The sequence below is a fragment of the Aethalodelphis obliquidens genome, unplaced genomic scaffold, assembly GCF_003676395.1.
Source record: "Aethalodelphis obliquidens isolate GAN/ISIS:26980383/991018 unplaced genomic scaffold, ASM367639v1 scaffold19, whole genome shotgun sequence".
NCBI lineage: Eukaryota > Metazoa > Chordata > Mammalia > Artiodactyla > Delphinidae > Aethalodelphis > Aethalodelphis obliquidens.
In genome coordinates, this window is record NW_020837963.1 from 12934440 (window position 1) to 12954809 (window position 20370).

The 20370-nt window shown below is 47.1% G+C and overlaps 1 protein-coding gene across 1 annotated transcript in view; it reads left to right on the top strand.

Annotated features, from left to right (window-relative positions):
• The window catches only part of ONECUT2 (one cut homeobox 2), a 40466-nt gene extending 20452 nt beyond the window's left edge, over positions 1-20014 (top strand). Inside the window, exon 2 of the mRNA XM_027118598.1 lies at positions 18971-20014. Coding sequence (XP_026974399.1) covers positions 18971-19257 — 287 coding nt within the window. The 3' untranslated portion in view covers positions 19258-20014. The remainder of the gene's footprint in view (positions 1-18970) is intronic.
• The last annotated feature ends 356 nt before the right edge of the window (positions 20015-20370 follow it).

A 20370-nucleotide genomic window follows, 5' to 3' on the forward strand; every position in this document is an offset into this window, starting at 1 on the left:
CCCTTTAGGGCATACAAAAGTCTTATTTGCATAGCGGAGGTGGGTAGAATTCCAGATTGAGTTTGAAAGCAAATAAGGTTATCGGTCTGAGGAGTCATCCCCAGTGGAAGAGGTGTGATTCCTGATGTTTTGTATCTTTGGAAGCAAAACCCAGGAGAAAGGCCTTATCTCTCAGTTCCACCCACCTACCACCGAAGACAAGAAAAACAGACCCTGCTCATCTTTTATCCTGACTAGCCATCCCATTCAGTTCTGTGGCAAAGGACCCTGCGGTAACAGAGCTGTAATTGGAGAGTTGGCATTCCATAAGCACTGCTTTAATACTAAAAAAAAAAAAAAAAAAAAAAGTTCCAAAGATGTACTTTTTGTTGCATTGTTAATTAGCCTTTAAACATTTCAGAATTGAGTAGAATCTTCAAAGTCTTCAAGGTTTATCTTGTTTATCTCTGTCTTAGTCTACTGTACCAAAATACCACAGACAACTTATTAACAACAGAAATTTATTGCTCATGGTCTGGAGGCTGGAAGAGCTAGATCAGGGTGCCAGCCTGGTTGGGTGAAGGCCCTCTTCAAGGCTGCAGACTTCTCATTGTATCTTCGCATGGTGGAAGGGGTTAGGGAGCACTTTGGAACCTCTTTTATAAGGGCACTAATCATATTCAGAAGGGTTTCCTACCCTCATGACTTAAGCACCTCCCAAAGGCCCCACCTACTACTGTCATCATCTCTGGAAGTTAGAATTTCAACATATGAATTTGGGCGTGACAAATACTCAGTCTATAGCAATCTCTGTGCCTCAGATAATAGTGGGTATATCATAAGGTTATTGTGAGCCTTAAATAAACTAATGCATATAGATGCTCAGAACAACTGGTCAATTGTGAATACTTGCTAATTTAGTTGAATCATTATTATTACTATTAATTGATTAATATTACCTTTGTAATTTCTCTGTACATAAGCAGGAGACTTGGCCTGAGTCACCAACTCTTCCGTATTTTTTATATATCAAGAGTATTGCTTGGGGCTTCCCTGGTGGTGCAGTGGTTAAGACTCCAAGCTCCCAATGCAGGGGGCCCGGGTTCAATCCCTGGTCGGGGAACTAGATCCCACATGCATGCCACAACTAAATTAACATGCTGCAACTAAGGAGCCCGCCTGCTGCAACTAAGACCCGGCACAACCAAATAAATAAAATACTTTTTTTAAAAAAAGAGTATTGCTTGGCATTGTCATCAAGAACGTGAGCTTCGGGGTTAGATCCAGTTTAGGTCCCAGCTACACCACTTACTAGCTATGTGACCTCATGCAAGTCATTAACCTCAGAGAGCCTCAGTTGCTTCCTCTGTAGAATGGGGATAATGTTGGTGCTGACTAGATGGTTGGTGTGCGGGTTAAATGAGATACCATAGTGTTTAGCACTGCACCTGGCACTTTTACATCTTATTTCCTTCATACCCAGGATAATCCCCTATTTCACATGGACAGGTCTATCCTTCAGCATAATTTTTGTCACTTTCACCAATGGCATTTGTGACGAGAGAGATTGCCAGACACAACATTGGTCTTTGGATACTCTCCTTGCAAACTGGTCAAACATGCAGCAGTGTTATTCACTCCTGCCACCACTCCCTTTCCCCCCCACCCCCATGTCCTTTTAAGACTCTTAACAATTACAGGCATTTCGCTAAGCTCGTGCTTAGAGCACGGAAGTCTGCTGTGCTCACAGTAGGTTCTGACTGCATGCTTACTGACTTATGCTGGGGTAAGGTCCATTTGGAGAGTGTGGTATGTGTTGAGCACAAACTCTACATTTGCTAGAATTGTACAGTTGTACATAGAAAAATTACAGCTCCGCCAGCAAGGCTCAGCTTATCTTATATCTGCATCATGATCGCAGGTTTGGGAGTCATTTCAGAAAGCTGTTTTCTCCCACGTCCAGGTAGCGATGAGGCAAAAAGTGCTGAGTACTGTTCCCTCTTTTCTGGTTTCAGTATGGCTGGACCCTGCCTCTTTCTCCTGTTCCCCAGATCCACCACTCACTGTGCATTCATTTGGTTCTCATCTCACTCCCTGAAGGTTCCTGTTTTGGTTCATGCTATCATCTTTATTCCCAAAACCAGGAGGCTTAATATGAAAGGAAGGAAGGAAAGAAGGGAGGAAGGAAAGAAGGGAGGGAGGAAAGAAAACCCACAGACACCTCGCTGTTGCTTTTCCTGAAGTAGCAACTTACCTGCTAATAGAAGATTTTGAAGCCGTGGGCTTCCTCTGAATTCTCAACACACGATTGTTGAGACTATTTAAACAGTCTCTAGAATCCTTTTCTGACCCCAAATTACTCCGAAGCATTAATTGTCTTAGTGGTTTCATGGCCACATTATTTCATATTCATTAGTGTTTTCATGAAAAATGATAAAACTAATTAGAGCGGCTAGCGGTTAATTCACTTGGTGATTCGTTACTCTTTCCCCTCTTGGTGTTCTGCATGTGGTCATCTTGGAGAAGGCGTCCAAGGAGTAATTGCAGCTCTATTCCCTGAGTGATCGCCTAATGCCATTAGTTCTGATCCACAGGCACATCTTCAGCGGCTCTGACGGGGTCTGGTTACAGCTGCACCCTCGCCCCTGCCCTTTGGATGCAGGGAGAGAGGGGAGCCTGCACTCAGGACTGGTCCTCTGGAGGGGGTCCAGGGCAGCAGAGGGGGCCGAGTTCCCGGTGGGAGGTGAGCATCGCTTTAGCCTCTTCTGGACCGTGAGGTAAGGACAGGACAGTGCTCAGAGAAATCTGCCCTGAGAACTTGTACTCGGGAAGGAATAGGGAAAACAAATTTTCTTCGGTTTTAGCAGATGTGTGGCTAGGCACGGGCTAGACTCTGGAAGTCTGGTTCTCTCTCAGACCTCTGCTGGCCAGTTCTCTTCTTAAAATGTTTATTTGTCCTCACATCCATTGGGATGGCAGCTATCAAAAAGCCCACGGAGTGTGCCAGCCTATGATAGCATCTGCAGCGAGGCAGTCTATCTAGGAGCAGAATTTCTGGGTCATAGCGCATGCATATATTCAACTATATCAGATACTGCCAAACCGTTTTCTAACCTGTTAGGCGAATTTACACTCCCACTGGCAGCCTGGGAGAGTTCCCATATCTTTGCCAGCAGTTGGTATTGAGAGATTTTTACATTTAAGCCATGTAGGTGGATGTATAATGTTGTTGTTTTAAGTTTATAATTCCTGGATTACTAGTAACTTTGAGGGTCTTTTTATATAATTGTTGGAAATTTGGATTTCTTCTCCTGTAAAGTGCCTGTTCAAGTCTTTGCCTGTTTTCCTATTGGGATGTCTTGACTTCTTGTTGATTTCCAAAAGATTTTATATATTCTGAGTTCAGGCCCTTTATCAAACATATGTGTGCTGCAGATATCCATGGCTGTCCTCTCTCTCTCTGTCCCTCGTTCCACTCTCTTATTTGTGTCCTTTGATATACAGAAATTCTTAATTGTAATGTGCTCTAATATTTCAGTCTTTTTCCTTTGAGTTAGTTTTTTTCTTTTTTTTTTTTTTTTTTTTGCGGTACGCGGGCCTGTCACTGCTGTGGCCTCTCACGCTGTGGAGCACAGGCTCCGGACGTGCAGGCTCAGCGGTCATGGCTCAACGGGCCCAGCCGCCCCGCGGCACGTGGGATCCTCCCGGACCGGGACACGAACCCGCGTCCCCTGCATCGGCAGGCGGACTCTCAACCACTGCGCCACCAGGGAAGCCCCTGAGTTAGTACTTTTTTTAGTCTTGTTTAAAAAACCTTTTTTGAGATTATGAAGATATTACCGTATATTATTTTCTAAAAGCTTTTGTTTTGCCATTTACACTAAGGTCTGTTATCCATACAGAACTTATTTTTTATGTATGACATGAAGTAGGGGGCCAAGAATTAAGCCCTGCCCCAATGTCTATCTAATTCCCCTAGCTCCGTTATTAGAAAGAATACCTTTCCTCGTGTTCTGACGTGCGAATCTTCTCATTAAATCCCATATCCATAGGTGTGTGGATCTGTTTGTAGGCTTTCTCTTCTGTTACACTGGTCTACTTGTATGTATATCCTTGTCCCAATACTACACAATTAGAGTCTGATTAGAGGTCTTGATAGTTAAGACAGCAAGTCCTTCCATCTGCTCTTCTTCATCAAGAATAGCTTGACTAGGGCTTCCCTGGTGGCGCAGTGGTTGAGAGTCCGCCTGCCGATGCAGGCGACGCGGGTTTGTGCCCCGATCCGGGAAGATCCCACATGCTGCGGAGCGGCTGGGCCCGTGAGCCATGGCCGCTGAGCCTGTGCGTCCGGAGCCTGTGCTCCACGACGGGAGAGGCCACAGCAGTGAGAGGCCCACGTACCGCAAAAAAAAAAAAAAAAAAAAAAAGCTTGACTAGGGAATTCCCTGGCGGTCCAGGGGTCAGGACTCTGCACTTCCACTGCAGGAAACCCAGGTTCCATCCCTGGTTGGGGAACTAGGATCCCACAAGCCATGCGGTGTGGCCAAAACAAACAAACAAAACCCCAAAAAGAAGAGCTTGAACGTTCTTTGATTTTTCGCATCCTCACATTGATTGTATTTTTTTTTTTTAATTTACTTTTGGCTGCTTTGGGTCTCTGTTGCTGTGCGAGGGCTTTCTCTAGTTGTGGCGAGCGGGGGCTACTCTTCATTGCGGTGCGTGGGCTTCTCACTGCGGTGGCTTCTCTTGTTGTGGAGCACGGGCTCTTAACCCACAGGCTTCAGTAGTTGTGGCACATGGGCTCAGTAGTTGTGGCTTGCAGGCTCTAGAGCACAGGCTCAGTAGTTGTGGCGCACGGGCTTAGTTGCTCTGTGGCATGTGGAGTCTTCCCGGACCAGGGCTCGAACCTGTGTCCTCTGCATTGGCAGGCAGATTCTTAACCACTGTGCCACCAGGGAAGTCCTCACATAGATTTTAGAATCAGCTTGTCAAATCCCAAAAACTGAAAGGAAAGAACAAAGAAAGAAAGGGAAGGAGAGAAATCTGCTGAGATTTTTATTAAAGATTTGGTTGGATCTATAGATCAACATGGAGAGAATTAAACTTTTTACAATATTGAGTCTTCCAATCCATTTATTTAGTACTTTTTAATTTCTCTAACAAAGTTTATAGTTCTCTTTGTCAAAGTTTTACATACCTATTGTTAGATTTATTTCTATGTACTTGATATTTTAATCCTATTATAAATGGTATCGTCTTCGTTTTCTGTTTGTTGTGTTATATAGAAATACAGTTGATTTTTGTCTATGGATCTGGAGTCTAGGAACCTTGCTAAATTCTCATATTCATTCTAATAGTTTATCTGTGTATAATCTTGGATTTTCTGTGGATGTTAATCAATATTGATGTTCGTATGTTCATCTTAAAACTGACCACCTTATTGAGCTTTCTTATTAGTTCTAATAATTTGAGTATTGAAGCTTTTGGGTTTTCTAGGTTAAAAAATCATCTTAACTTATTTTTATGAGTGTTCTGTTTCTGCCTAGAGAGGCAAGATAGGGTAGCTGTTAGGTACAAGGAGTTTAGAATCTGACTACCTGAGTTTGAAACCCAACTCTGTTACTTTCTATGTAATCTTAAGTAATTTGCTTAATCGTCTGTGACTCAGGGTAATTAATTGTAAACCACCTCATAGGTTGATTTTAAAAATTGAATGAGTTAGTACAACTTCAAAAATGCCCATCAAATCATGAGCACTCAGTTTATGTCAAATTTTGTCATTTTATCAATTAGTTTCATTCCTTTTAAAATTCCCACTTCTTATTGTTTTTTCTTATTTTATTGCATTGGCTACTTTTACAGCATAATACTGAATGATACTGGTGCTTTCAGGCCTCACCTGAAACTTAACACATTGAAATGTTCCTTCTAGGTTTTTTTTTTTAGTTGTTTTGTTTTTCATAATTTGACATATATTTAATCATCTTTAACTGCACTTATGAATCCGGTATTAGATTCTGCAAGGGGGAGATAATTTTACAGTAGAATTTCCTTTTTTCAAACTATGCTGTTTACATAATGATGAAAATCATTAATAATGGAATTATTTCTTTTTAAATACCATTGAAATCCTGTTGCAAAAGGAGGCACCAAACCTTCTACCTTCCTGAAGATTCATTGGTGTAGCCTTTCCAAAAACGTGCTGATTGTTAATGTAATGATACCCCTTTGGATGTTTGGGATATGTTCAGGAGTATTCATAGCCACACAGAGCTGTTGGCCAGTCCTTTTTTAGGACAGTATCACATTCTTGAGCTTTTAATTTTGCTATGTTCCAAGGAAGCTGGAGTATGTCTTCAGTTTTCTTTTCATAAAGAGTACACAGATATACTTTTTGAGTCATTATATAACTAAGAGTGCTTCCCTGCAGCGAAGACCACCTGAACTGCATAAATTCTAACATTACAACTGTGGTATCCATTTTGCTCTTAATCTCCTCCAATGCTATGTATTTCTCATTTTCCTGCAAGAATTTTTTTTGTCTTTCCCATCTCTTATCTTGTGTTTTCTTTATTACCTACTATTATTTATAGAGTTCTCTCTTGTTTTCTTCTTAATCATTTTCTGTTCCTGTTTCATAGAAGCCATCTCTTTTTGCATTAGCTTGAGATACCAAATGACTCTCTAAAATGTTCTTTAAGTGTCTATAAGATATTTTCAGATGAATTTTCTCTGATTGCAGATGGTGTCTGTTTTTCTGTTTTCCAGTATTTTCCACCTCTTTCCTTTTGTCCTATGTATTCATACTCAAATGAGAAAAACCCAGTCAGGCCTGATATAATTAATAGGAAGGGTGTGTGTTGTCCTCACAGCCTCCTTTCTGGATGTTGGTGCACTCACCCTTGTAGACCTACACTAAATTGTCAATTGATATACCCAACCCAGCTCCTACAGTCTAACCAGTTTTCTTGTAATTTGGCCCTGCTGGACTGACGTGGATCTCCTGCGTCCATTCCTCAGCTGCTGACAAGCTGGTCAAATGGTGTATGTGCATGAGTCCCCAAGATACCAAGTGCCAAACCTTCCTCTTGTCCTTACGCTCACCTGGAGCACTCTGTGGAAACTATACCTCCCAGGGTTCGATCTACCACTGGAGTCCCTCTTCTACCCACCCCACCGTCAATTTTTTTGCCCAATTGTTTATTGAGAGTTACAGTTCTCAATCAGTAGGTAGAAGGGAGTGGACAGCACTCTGGCTATTTCAACAGGCATCACCTGTCAAGTTGAGTGATGGCTGCTGAATTTGAATTTCTGAACAGCTGGAGGACTCAGGTGTTATTTTTTCAATCCAATTCCATTGGCCTTGTGTTTAGGTGAGAATTCCTCAGAAATGCCCCCTTGCAGGTTGACGGCAGTCCTAGTGTTCAGTTTGGTGAGTTTTACCTTTTATTCCAGGTCTTCGAGATCATTTTAGTGGGAAGTTAGGAGAGGCTGTACTGGGTTCTCCTAACCACTTTTAGTGAGATGTTCTATCCAGAATTAAATATTTGTTTGAGCAACTCACAACCTCCTGGATAGCTTGCCGAGTAGAGATATGCAGCAGATCTAAAGGTCTGTCTTTGCCAGGCTTCTTCGTAGGCAGAATAGATGACCAGGAATCGTGATTTCAAAGGCTGAGTGCTCCCTAAAGATTTATTCTAATAGCCAAGGGGGAAATAAAAACACCACTGAACTAGTAATAAGGGAATCTGGGTTCTCAGGGCTCAGTCACTGACTCCCTGTGGTCAGCGTTGGGCAAATCATGACGCCCCTAAGAGCCCCAGACTCCTTATATCTAAAATAAAGGATAGGACCAAATGGTCTCTAACGTCCTGCCCTTCTAGGACTCGGTGGTTTTACCAGCTGTCCTGGAACATCTGCTGTTAGAAACCTGTTCCTTGGGGCTCCCCTTTTACTCCCAGAGTTTCTGCTGAAAGGGAAGCCGAGGAGGAGAATGCACATCCACGCTGGGTGAGTGAGCCCCAGCTACAGGCAGAACCTGCTGGGAGGGACAGTAGGAGGAGTAGGCAAGTCGGGTGCAGAGGACTGGCGACCCTCTTCTGGAGATCCGCCCTCTGGGGCCACACTGGGCCTCTATATAAGCAAGTTTCAGGCATCAAAGGACCCCATTTGCTGAGTCCCCTTCAGTGACTTTGTATTGAAGGGAAAATAGGGATAGGAAATTAAACTTGTTTTCTTCAGAGGATGTCTTTGAGGCAAGGGAACTGCGAATGGTGACGGGATGGCTGCCTCTCATGCAACAATAAATAGACCTGGGAGGTGCTGGTTTGTCACAACCAACGTGTTTATAACCCAACCCAAGTGAAGTCATGGGCGGCAGGGTTTTGAGGGAGTGCAGAGAGTTAGCACTTATCACCCGTGATTTCCAAATGGGAGGAAGAGGGCACCACAGGGATACCCAGATGGGCAGAGACGTGCCCCAGGTCAGAAGTGAAGCTTAAGGTGGGGCTCAAGCGTTCCGGGCAATGCCAGGCTTCCTGGGGTTCCTGACTTTTCTGCACTTTGGATGCGACCCCTTCCAGAGCCTCCAGAATGAGGGGTGTGTGCTCACGCATGCGTGGTCCCCTGCTCTCTTGTTTTTTCTCCCTCCTCTCTCCTCTTTCCCTCCTGCTCTGGCATCTCCCGCCCGTGATATTTGCTCTAATAGGCCGGGCAGCAGCTACCTCACTGGCACATGGGTTGTTCAGCCCGGATCCTGTTGCCTTGTCTGTCCAGGATAATTTGCTAAATGGTTTAGAGGTTTTTCTCGCCACGGAAGGCCAGTTAGAAGGGAGTGAAAGGAGGGCTAAAACCCCAGGGACCGGGAATGACTCCAAATCCATTTGCGCAGGCAACTTCCCTGTCTCTGCTCTTGGCCACCCAAATGGACGGTGGTCTGGATGTCACTGGCTCTGCTGCCTGAGCGGATGGGCATCTGGTCTGTGAGAAAAGCCAGCTCCAACCTGGAGACAAAGCCATTAAGTTTCCCGTTTGACTCAGGCCAGGGATGTGTGGAGAAACAAGAGGGAAGTTGGAGTTTAGCTCTCAGGGGCCAAGTTCACCCTACCGGCTCTGTGACCATCTGGACCAAGGTGGCGCTCAGTAATAAGGTCAGGAATCAAAGAGAAGCAGGGAAAACTGTAAAGCATCTAACTGCAAACTACTTATAGTTTCCAAGTTTTAAAGAGCACAAGATAATCAAATGATGATGAAAAGATCTTGTCCTTTGCAGCCCCTCCCCCTTCATCAAGCCCTCCCGCCTCCCCGGTGAGTGATTGGTGCGCCACCTTCTGGCCTTAGTGGCCAATGCTCAGAGCCTGAGCCCCAAGCCCTGTGTGTCACACCCCTCCTCTCCAGGTCCCTGTAGCAGTGTGCCAGCACCTCTCCCTTTGCTGGCCCGAGGAGGCTGCATTGATGGCATTGTTCAGCACTGATGGCTTCCTGAACATTAAATATGTACTATCAGAGTATGTAACTCTTCTATTCTTGCTTCCCTATTTGAATGCAAGGGATGCTGTTATTATTTTAAAAGCTCTTGAATATGCAAATTAGTTCCCGAGGAAGGGAGCCTTCCTGGACGCCATCACTCCATCCCATCCTGACAGTAACAAAGGGAAGTAAAAGGAGTTGATTTCCCTCTTCTTACCTCAAAACCCCACAGAATTCTCCGAACAAGGCTGGAGGTACAAATACGACCTTACTTTTGTAATTGATTTTTCCAGCATAACCCAGTTGGTTGCCTCAGTTGATCTTTCCAACCCGACTCCAGCCCCTGTGGGTGTGCCCTTGTTGCTGGAGAAGGTCACTCTCCCGCTCTGCACAGCCCAGCAGCTTCAGGCTTTCCAGCTGAAAGCTGGAAACGATTCTCCTTCGGCATCATTTTCAAACCCATATACTCGGAGGTTAAGTGACCACGCTGAAAAAGGCACACCCCGATGACTTCCTTCCCCACCCCACCCGGTGCCCTGGCAGGATCACATTGAACAATTCAGGGAAAGTATTCACTGAATGCAAGGAGAGTAGAGCACGTCTGCATTATTTATTAGGGGCTAACAATACCCATCATATGTAGAATGTATTTGGACATAAATTAGTGATGTTAGGAAACACCAGGGGTCCAAAACCTATTAGGATCTCTGACACGTATGTAAAAACACATCACAGTCTTACCTTTTCTACGAGGCTGGGAATTGGCTCTGAGACTGCTTCACAAAGAAAACAAAAATCTTTAACCTTTTGTTTGCTATAAGCCCTCTGGACACTTCATCTACCGTTGAGTAAGTCTTGGCAAATCATTTCAGACTATGAATTCTTAACCTCACTTTCTCACCCCCCTTCCTCTTTCTTCTTTCTCTGTGATGGAAGGAAGGATATTTACATTTACTGAGCACCTCCTGTGCACACCAACATGACAGCTAGCCCCTTGATGTCCAGAGGGGTTTGCAATTAGTATCCCCACTTTACAGATGAGGAAACTGAGGCTCAAGGTCATGCAGCTGATAAGTGGCCAACGTGGAATTTGAAACCAGGTCATGACTTCAAGCTGAGACTTCTTACCCTACATGTGACTCCCTGCCTGGGCAGGAAGGCAACAGCTGTTCCTTGCTTCTTTGTCAGCTGTATATCACCACAGGAATGCCACGTAACACAGAACCACAAAACCGGTGGCATAAAGCCATGAACGTTTATTTTTGCCCAGGAGTCTACGGGTCAGCTGGGCAGTTCTGCTGGTCCAGGCCACGCTTGAGGGTCTCAGCTGGGCTCACTGCAGTCAGCTGCTGGGGCAGCTGGGGTGGGCTGACCCAGGCTGGCCTGGGCTTGTCATGTGGCAGCCAGAGCTCCAAGAGCATGAACAAAGCACTCGGCTTCTCGAGGCCTGGGCTGTTCCTCCTGCCACATTCAGTTGGCCAAAGCAAATCACCAGACCAGCCCAGATCCGGGAAAGACAGACGAACTCCATCCCGTGCTGGAGGGGAGCTGCAGAGTGACATTGCAGGAGATGGGGATGGTGGGACGAGAAGGATTGGGGCCAGTTTTGCAATTAGTCAGCCTCCCTTCCCACTGTGGGGCTGCCTTGCTTCCTTGGGGGCACCTGCTTCCTGGAAGCCTCAGCTCCCCTATCTCCAAGCCTGCGCTCAGAGCCGTGTCTCATTTGTACTGAGGACGTTGCACAGAATGACTGCGGAGGGGGATTTAAACGGCCCTCTTCCAAAGGGGAAGGGGTGCAGTCAGTCTGGCAGGGGCTAAGCCTTCCACTGACTGGATTAGGCTGAAGCAGGAGGCTTTCAGCATCAGCCAGCACAGGAGGGGAGCCTGGGGGTGGGGCAGCCAGCCTGGGGGCGGGGCAGCCAGCCTGGGGACAGAAACCACACTGAGAAAGATTCTTCTAGGCCTACACCTGAGACTTTGGCGCTTCCTCCAGATACCTCTTGGAGGGTGGCTTTCCGTTGCCCATCCTCGAGCATCTCTGGACATGGTATCATGTACGTGGAGCCAGAGTTCCCCTCCTGTGCGGGGGCTCGGCCCCTCACCTCCCCAGGGCCTCTGCAAGGACCTCTCTTCGGCCTGTGTGTTTGTGGTTTCCAGGGAGGAGGGTTGGAAGGAAAGGTCCATTTCCACAGGACACCAGGGCTAACCGGTCGACACGGGAGGTGATGCTGGGCTGTGAGGGAGGAGAAGCATGGAGCTGGGGGGCAGGAGGGGGCAGGAAGGGGAGCACGGGGGCAGAAGAGGGAAGGGCTGCTGGATTCCTGGAGGACTGGGACAGGCCAGAAAGCTCATGAGAAGGAGACAACCAGCGGAGAGCAAACAAATCGGCAAGATCAGAGATGAGAGGACAAGCCAAAGGGGGCCGACGATTCCAGACCTCGACACCACCTTGTACCACGACTGCCCCGCTGCTGACTCACGCTCGGCACCTACTCAGACCACCTTCACCAGCAGGTCATTCATGACCCCTGCGAGGCGGTCCTGGAGGTTAAAGACACAGAAGCTTCAAGTCCAGAAGGAAAGAAAAGCCCCGATTCCATTTCTCACTAAGGCAGGTGGGGCAAGTATCCCCCAAAGAGGCCCCTGCCCAACATGGGACTTGAGAGGCAGAGTGGATTGTGTCTAACAGCTCGCAGATTAACAGCCAACGATGTCCTTCATTCTTCTGACCCCTCCAGGAGATGTCACTGACGAAGACAGCATTTGTACAGTACCAGGCAGAGGGAGAGGACCGTGGAGGGCAAATCCATCCGAAGGATGGAATGGACCCGTCAGTCATTTCTGGCCCAGTCACCCCAAGGGAGAGGGAGGCCCGGTGATCATACCCAGGTCACACGGCTAGTGAATGGCCGAGCTGAATTTGAACTTAGGTTGGATGGAAACTGCCCTGCCCTCGTCCATTTTAGTCTTCTCCCCCCATCAGTTGCCTCAAGAAAAATAAAACTACAAAGGCTTTTGTTTCAAGTCTGTAATTCATTTCCATGAGACATTTTCCTTTCCTGTCAGCTTGTTGAAGGAGCCCGAGGGGCCCTTCCGGTACTCGTAACTCTGTAGCAAATCATGAGATGGGGCCGGATTCTCCAAAAACAAATGGGAGCGTTTCAGCCCAATACAGCAGAAGTTGTTCAACAGGGACCTGAATTCTTGGGGCAAAATCCCAGTAGCGTGGGTAGTTTCAGCTCCAGAGCAGGGAAGACCGAGGATTCGGGCTGGTGTTGGGTGCCTCTTACTTCCCCGGCCCCTCAGGACCCGGGGTGGGGGGGGGTGCTGGGAAGGGGTTTCCAGGCCAACGTCTCAGCCCTGACGCTAGTTGTGTCACCCTAAACAAGTCACTGAACCTTCACCACGTGCAGAATGGGAATCCACACCTCTGCCCCACGTTCCCGTCAAAGAGCCTGTGGAAAGTGCTGGGACTTCCCCGGCGGTCCAGTGGTTAAGACGCGCCAATGCAGGGGGCATGGGTTCGATCCCTGGTCGGGGAACTAAGATCCCGCATGCCACGGGGTACGGCCAAAAATTTAAAAATAAAATAAAAATAAAGAGAGAACGTGCTCATGGGGGTCCAGACCTTGCCTGCCTCTCAGGCTCACCTCGCTGACCTCTAGCTCCCCACATGAAACCGACAGCCCCAGACCCGACAGGAGCGCCGACGTTCTGTGACTCTGGCGTGAGGATGGAGTTATGGGCGGAGAGAGACGCGCAGGGGCCTTGAAGAGCTGAAGCCCCTGTAACTGTGGGACCAGGCGTTAAAGCGAAGCGCGGTTCCGATGACCTGGATCTGCCTCGTAGAACTAGCCCCTTACCACCCCCCCTTACCCTGCAGACACTTACAGCCGAGGTCGCTCCGCCCGCCCGCGTCTAGGCACGGGCCCTCCCAGAGGAGACCACGGCGAAAACCAGGCGGGCGGCGCAGAGGTGGCGGCCCTCCCCAGCTTTGCTTCTCCCTCTTAGCCTGCCTCCCTTTCCTCCCCGAGGCTCAGGCCCTAGCTTCCCACAGCTCTCCACCCCTAGCAGGCAAATACCAAAGACCTTTGTCCCAAGAAGGAAAATTAGGGGTGGGTGAAAATGAGGCTTTTCCATCAGAGAAACGACACAGTCACTGCCCTCTGGGGTCGGCGCCAGGGCCCTCCCCGGGGTGAGGCACTGCTTTGCGTGGCCTCCTTAATATTATTTCTTGAGTCTCTGGTACTGCCTCTCACCCTGCCTCACCTGCCTGTGAGCCGCCTCCTGATGGGAATGACTTCTGGCTTTACAGCCTTGCCACGTGCCTGACGGGGCGCGCCGTCGTGCTGCCCCTGTGCGGGCACTGGACAGCGCTGTGGCCAGTTCCCCTGGGCTCCTGAGAATGCCCAGGAGCGGCCTGACCGTGTGCGGGGCAGAGAGAAAGGGCCAGTGGGAGAGAGAAGTTCTTCTTTCTCTCCTGGTTTAGGAAGATCAGCTCCAGGGAAGTGGCGCATGCTTGGAGATGCACTTTCGTCTCTGACCCTCTGAGGGTGGCCACCTGGGAAAAGGTGAATTGGCATCTCACGGTCTCGGGGAGGGCTTGTGCCTTGAACCAGGGCTTCCCTTCTTATTATTTCACCCTGGGAACCCAGTGGTTTGAAAAATTTGTCTACCCAGGACCCTACTTAGGCAGTAGCTGTCACCTCTGTTACTGATCACAGATACCTCTATCTGTATATACCTGCGAGTCCCAGGTCCTGGTCCACGGGGGACAGGCAGCCTTCCCCATCTGAGCTGATATCGTTCCTGCCCCCAAAAGGAGGGAAAAGGCACTGTAGCCCCAGTAGGTAGCCTCATTGTGGGCAACAAATGATTTCTCCCTGTCTTTGAAATAGAAATGAGCCCTCAAACCTCCATGACCCACACAGGGACCACTTCCCCAGAAGAGGAAGGAAGATGGAGAATGAGGGATTTCTCTCTCTTCCCGTCAGGCAACACACACATCACCCCATGGTGCGCCCTCCCTGCTTCCTTCCTAGAAGAGGGAGGAGAAGCAGATCCCAGTGCCTGCAGGAGTCTGGGCTAACCTCTCACCCTCCTGGAGCAGAGTTTATCGTGAGTGGCAGGAACTCACTCCATCCACACCACTGATGAACAGTCTGTTGGGTTTCTAACACACATTCCTGGGCCGTAGGGAGCTACTTGACATTTCCCTAGCTGTTTTGAAATGGGCATTTGTAGTGTGTAATGTTCTAACCAAAACCATTTACACTCTGACTGTGCCTCTGGGCAAAGCTAGCTCCACACCTTGTCTGAGAAATTCTGAGGTTCCCACCTTCCTGCCAGCTTCCAGACATCATTCAATCTGTCTACTTTTTATTAGACTTTCAAAGCAGGCGTTTGCCCTCTTGTTTGTATTTTCCTTCAGCTCCTGACCAACTGCTTTTGTAAGAATCGTGAGGGGGCAACTGTCAGCTGTGAGGACTTGGGGCAGGTTATGTACCTGCAGCCTCATTATTTTGGGCTTTTGGACTTGCCGTACGTTGGCAGACCACAGGCTGCAGCTTTGCGTTTGTTGGTGTAGAGTCTGTTGTCTTTGGAGAGCTGTTGGGAAGGCATACACAGGATCTGATGATCTGTTCTCTCTCTGCAGGTTGCTGAACGTTAAACTTCTAACATTTGTTTCTTAAATCATATGTAGATATATCTTCAAATATAACCTGACAGGCCAACATGGACCTGAATCAATCTAAACTCCCTATTAAAAGTGCAAATACACCACCACACCAGTCAGAAGGACCATCATTAAAAAGTCTACAAATAATAAATGCTGGAGAGGGTGTGGAGAAAAGGGAACCCTCCTACACTGTTGCCGGGAATGTAAATTGGTACAGCCACTATGGAGAACAGTATGGAGGTTCCTGAGAAAACTAAAAATAGGACTTCCTGGCAGTCCAGTGGTTAAGACTCCACACTTCCAATGCAGGGGGTATGGGTTTGATCCCTGGTCAGGGACCTAGGATCCCCCGTGCCAAAAACTTAAAAAAACTAAACTAAAAATAGAGCTACCATATGACCCTGAAACCCCACTCCTGGGCATATATCCAGAGAAAACTCTTAATTTGAAAAGATATATGCACCCCAATGTTCATAGCAGCACTATTTACCATAGCCAAGACGTGGAAGCAACATAAATATCCATTGACAGATTAATGGATAAAGAAGATGTGGTACACACACACACACACACACACACACACACACACACACACAACGGAATACTACTCAGCCATAAAAAGAATGAAATAATGCCATCTGCAGCAACATGGATGGACCTAGAGATTATTATATTAAGTGAAGTAAGTCAGACAGAGAAAGACAAATATATGATATCACTTGTATGTGGAATCTAAAAAGTGATACAGATGAACTTATTTACAAACAAAAAATGGACTCACAGACGTAGAAAACAAACTTATGGTTACCAAAGGGGATAGCAGGGGATGGGGAGGGAGAAAGAAATTAGGAGTTTGGGATTAACATATGCACACTACTGTATATAAAATAAAGAACAAGGACCTACTGTACAGCACAGGGAACTATATTCAATATCTCCCCAGATTCCAGAACACTGCCCCTCCAGGTAAAATTCAGAATCTCGGGGGGGTAGAACCTCCGAGGCTGCCGTGCAGATAGAGTCCCTCTAAGGTGCCAATGGCGTGGGATGCCATTTCTATAGGAGAGAAAGATGGACAGACCCAAGGGCTGGATTCTTGCCCTGGGTCTGCAGCCAACTTGGAATGTGACCTCAGGTCAATCGCTTACACCCTCAGGTCTCCATTTATTTCATTTTAAAATGAGAATAATTCTGCTGTTTATCTTCCTCAGGATTGCTGGGGTTATGCAGCCAGAGGGGAGGTGGGGAGGGAGCATTCACACACTTTGCCTCACGTAAGCCTCTACAGAGGTGAGCACCTTATTTCCATTATGCAGGTAAGGAAGACGGACATTGAAAGGTTAAGTCATTTACCGAGGTCCCAAGTCTTGTAGGTGAAGGAGCGCAGGTGAGAGAATCCAGGCATCTGGTTCCAGAACATTCCATCCCATCAGGGTGCTCCTCTGAGATTTTAGAAATCAGGTAAATGCTCGCTAGTCAAACCGAGGCATAGGGGCTAGCAGCAGCAGCATGACCTGGGAGCTCGTTAGAAATGCAGGTTCTCAGGCCCCGCCTGGGTTGACTGCCTCAGAATCTGCATTTGAGCAAGCTTCCCAATGATCCCTGTGCACCTTGAACTTTAGAAGCACTGTTGTAGAGGATTGCACTAGAGAGAGGAAGTCTACAGATGAGGTTATGGTAACTATCCAAACATCCAACAGCAGTGTAAGATCCTCCCAGGGATAATCAAAGAAGAAATCATTACCGGGAAATTCCTGTGGGAGAAGGGTGACTGTAAGCCGTTTCAGCCCTTTCTCTCTGAGTTCCCATTTCGGGGGAAATGCCCCTTATCTGAAAACGTCCAAACCTCCCAAGAGAATGGGGTTTGGGATGGAAACATACTGTTTTTATAGGTGTGTATGTGTGTGTTGTGTTTAATTTACAAAGGTAATATGTTTACTTTTAGAAACGAGAGAAGGAAAAGTCAGGAAGAAAGGGTTCCGCAAAGCTGACGTAGCCCAGCAGTGTTCCTTTTTGAGGGTTCTCCTGTTCCTGCCCTTTTTATCATGGCTCTTCACTTATTTCAGGAGTGATCCTTCATGGCGGATAGCATCCACCAGGGAGGATGGCCAGTTGGGTAGGGGGAAGTTCAGCTTCCAGAATATCTTTGCTACGAGTGTTGGTCCTTAGGTTAAATCCGAAGACCCATCCGTTTGAAGGATGTTCCCCTGATACTCAAACTGCAGCCAGCGGCCCCACTATACCAAATGCTCCCAGCAGAATGCAAAGAGTAGAAAATGGCCTGACCCAAAGCTCAGAAGCGAAACTCACAAATCAGGGCTTTGAGAAGTATGAAAAGGCTTCCAGACTGCACTCCAGACGACTGCTAGCCTTAGGGGAATGTCAGTTGAGTACAAAGAAATTCTCAACCTGGAGCCAGAATGTCCAGTAGGATTTGATCCAGGGAAGGATGCTCAAAGCCGGCCCTCTGCTCCCTCCTCGCCTTTCCTGGATTAGCTCTGTTGAGGCGGCACAAAACCCCTGGATGAGCTGTGGTTTCTGTCCAGTGATTTTAACACATGTTCCCATGTTTAAATTTGTGATTTGTATGCACAATATTATTTAGCCCTTAAAAATTACTTTTCTGGGCTTCCCTGGTGGCGCAGTGTTTGAGAATCCACCTGCTGATGCAACAGACGCGGGTTCGTGCCCCGGTCCGGGAGGATCCCACATGCCGCGGAGCGGCTGGGCCCGTGAGCCATGGCCGCTGAGCCTGCGCGTCCGGAGCCTGTGCTCCGCAACGGGAGAGGCCACAACAGTGAGTGAGAGGCCCGCGTACCGCAAAAAAAAAAAAAAAAAAAGTTACTTTTCTGAGACCCAATCTGTCTGTGAAGTGTGCAAATTCCTGAAAGAGTCAAGACACCACTTGTCATCAGCATCCCAAGCATTCATTTATGTCCGCGGCTCCAGAAAGAGCCAGTCGGAAATATCACACAGACCTGATCCCTGCCTTCTAGAAACTTGTAGGGTAAGGCAGAGGTAGTGACACATAAATTAATGTCCTGGCTGCACATGGCACCCCAGATGTGGATACCCATCTACTGAATCAGAGACTCTGCATCTACTAATTGACACATCTAGGGCCCTAAAATAATCCACTGTAAATTTGGGTTCTTTTGCCAACCTCAGCCCTGGTCTTCTTGTACTGGCTTTACTTCCAACCAGCCAAATTAAAACTGGTTATACCAATTTTTTCACAGTCTTTCCCTCCCTGTTTGATTTTATTTTTTTTATTTTTCAAAAGTCTAGAAGAAGGGGATTTGGGGTCGGGATGATACCATCACTCTGTCACTTCTAATTTCATTCTGTTAACAATTCTTTGAGTCATGAGGGTGGAAGCTTTGATTCTGAGAAATTACGCACTTTTAAGTGTTGACTCCGGAAAGTCACTGTGGCTCATCTGTAAACAATTCCAGAGGGTGACCGTGAGAGAGGAACTTAGTAACCAGGCTTCCCCCTGGGGAAGTCACTGATCCCTTCAGAGCACCTGATTTCACAGGTAAAGAGTTTTAAGGGGGTGGCAGTGGTGGGTAGGGAGTGAAAGAGAAAGCATTTGGTTCAAAACCAGACTGTGTAAACAGCCCTGCTCTTTTCTCCTTTCTCCCTTCCCCCACTAACCGATGCTTTCCATCACCCATAGATGAACTGGGAAGGCTGGTTATTGACAGCTGGGCAATTTGCACAATAAAGTTTAACGGTTTACATCCCCTTTGACTTTCCATCCCCATTGACTTTGTCAATGTTCTCAATGGATCACGTTCTCACGCTCGCACTGACTCTCTCCTTCTTCTCTTCCCCTTCAAGCGTGCAAACGCAAAGAGCAAGAACCAAACAAAGACAGGAACAATTCCCAGAAGAAATCCCGCCTGGTGTTCACCGACCTCCAACGCCGAACGCTCTTCGCCATCTTCAAGGAGAACAAACGCCCATCCAAGGAGATGCAGATCACCATTTCCCAGCAGCTGGGCCTGGAGCTTACGACCGTCAGCAACTTCTTCATGAATGCCCGGCGCCGCAGCCTGGAGAAGTGGCAGGACGATCTGAGCACAGGGGGCCCCTCGTCCGCCTCCGGCACCTGTACCAAAGCGTGATGGAAGGACTCTCAGTTGGGCACAAGTCACCTCCAAATGAGGACAAAAGATACCAGAAGAAAATGCAAAGGAAAAAGACGCTGGATTCTTAGCTGGGGCCCTTCACTGGTGATTTGAAAGCACAATTCTCTTGAAAAGAAAATTCTATTCTAGCTGTAATCATAGGCCAGGTGTTCTTTTTGTTCGTTGGTTTTTAGTGGCTATGGAGTCCAAGTGCAAGCTGAAAACTAATCTCTTTGAACCGGACATTGTCCTCTGAGCGAGTGTGCTGAGCACCTCAGAAACCCAAATGGGGCCTTTCTGCAGCAAGTCAGTTTCAGTGTGGTGTCAGTCAAGCTCAGGATTGCTTAGAATGTCAACGGTCCCACTCTGAGTCCTGTCAACCTCTTGCAGTCGAAGTTCCCATGAGTAATAGTGGGACTTTGGCCTGTGTAAGGACTCTGAGTTTGGGTTCCCAAGATGCTACAATAAGAGAAGAATCTAGCAACAAGAATGACCTCATTTGCTTTCCAAGTGCTTAGCCTCATCATACCATAGTTCACCAACGTTCACAGCCATAACATAAAAAAAAACATCAGAATGACAATTACTGAGCACAAGTTTTAAATATGGAAGTTAAAAAAAAGAATCCGAGGACCTGTTTTTCCAACTCAGGCATCTTTTTCATTGAATGGTTTAGAAAGCTTTAAGTTGATCCAGTTTACAATTTTCTTTTCCTTACCTCCTGGAAATCTCACGTGGTCTTGGATCCATCAAAAAAAAAACCAGATCAGTTCACTTGAGCTCAAAGTATCAAGCACAACGAAGATAAACAGAGAAGTCAGGAAGGTTCTGGATTCACCGCATCTCGATTTTCAAGACACCAGTTAGGAAGTCATGAGGGAATCATTGGGAATGTGGCTTCAAGCACATTTTGCAGTTTGCTACAAATTCTGTTTGTACATAATGCAGACGCACACTCAGGAGGCCAATTTAACTGTTACAGTACACGGAGCAAATGCAGCATTTTAAAAGATCTAGATTTTTTTAGATCATAAATGTATCCTTCTTGGTTATCTGTCACCTGGTTCCTCCTATTGTGCATTATGACCACATGATACATTCTCGCTCCTT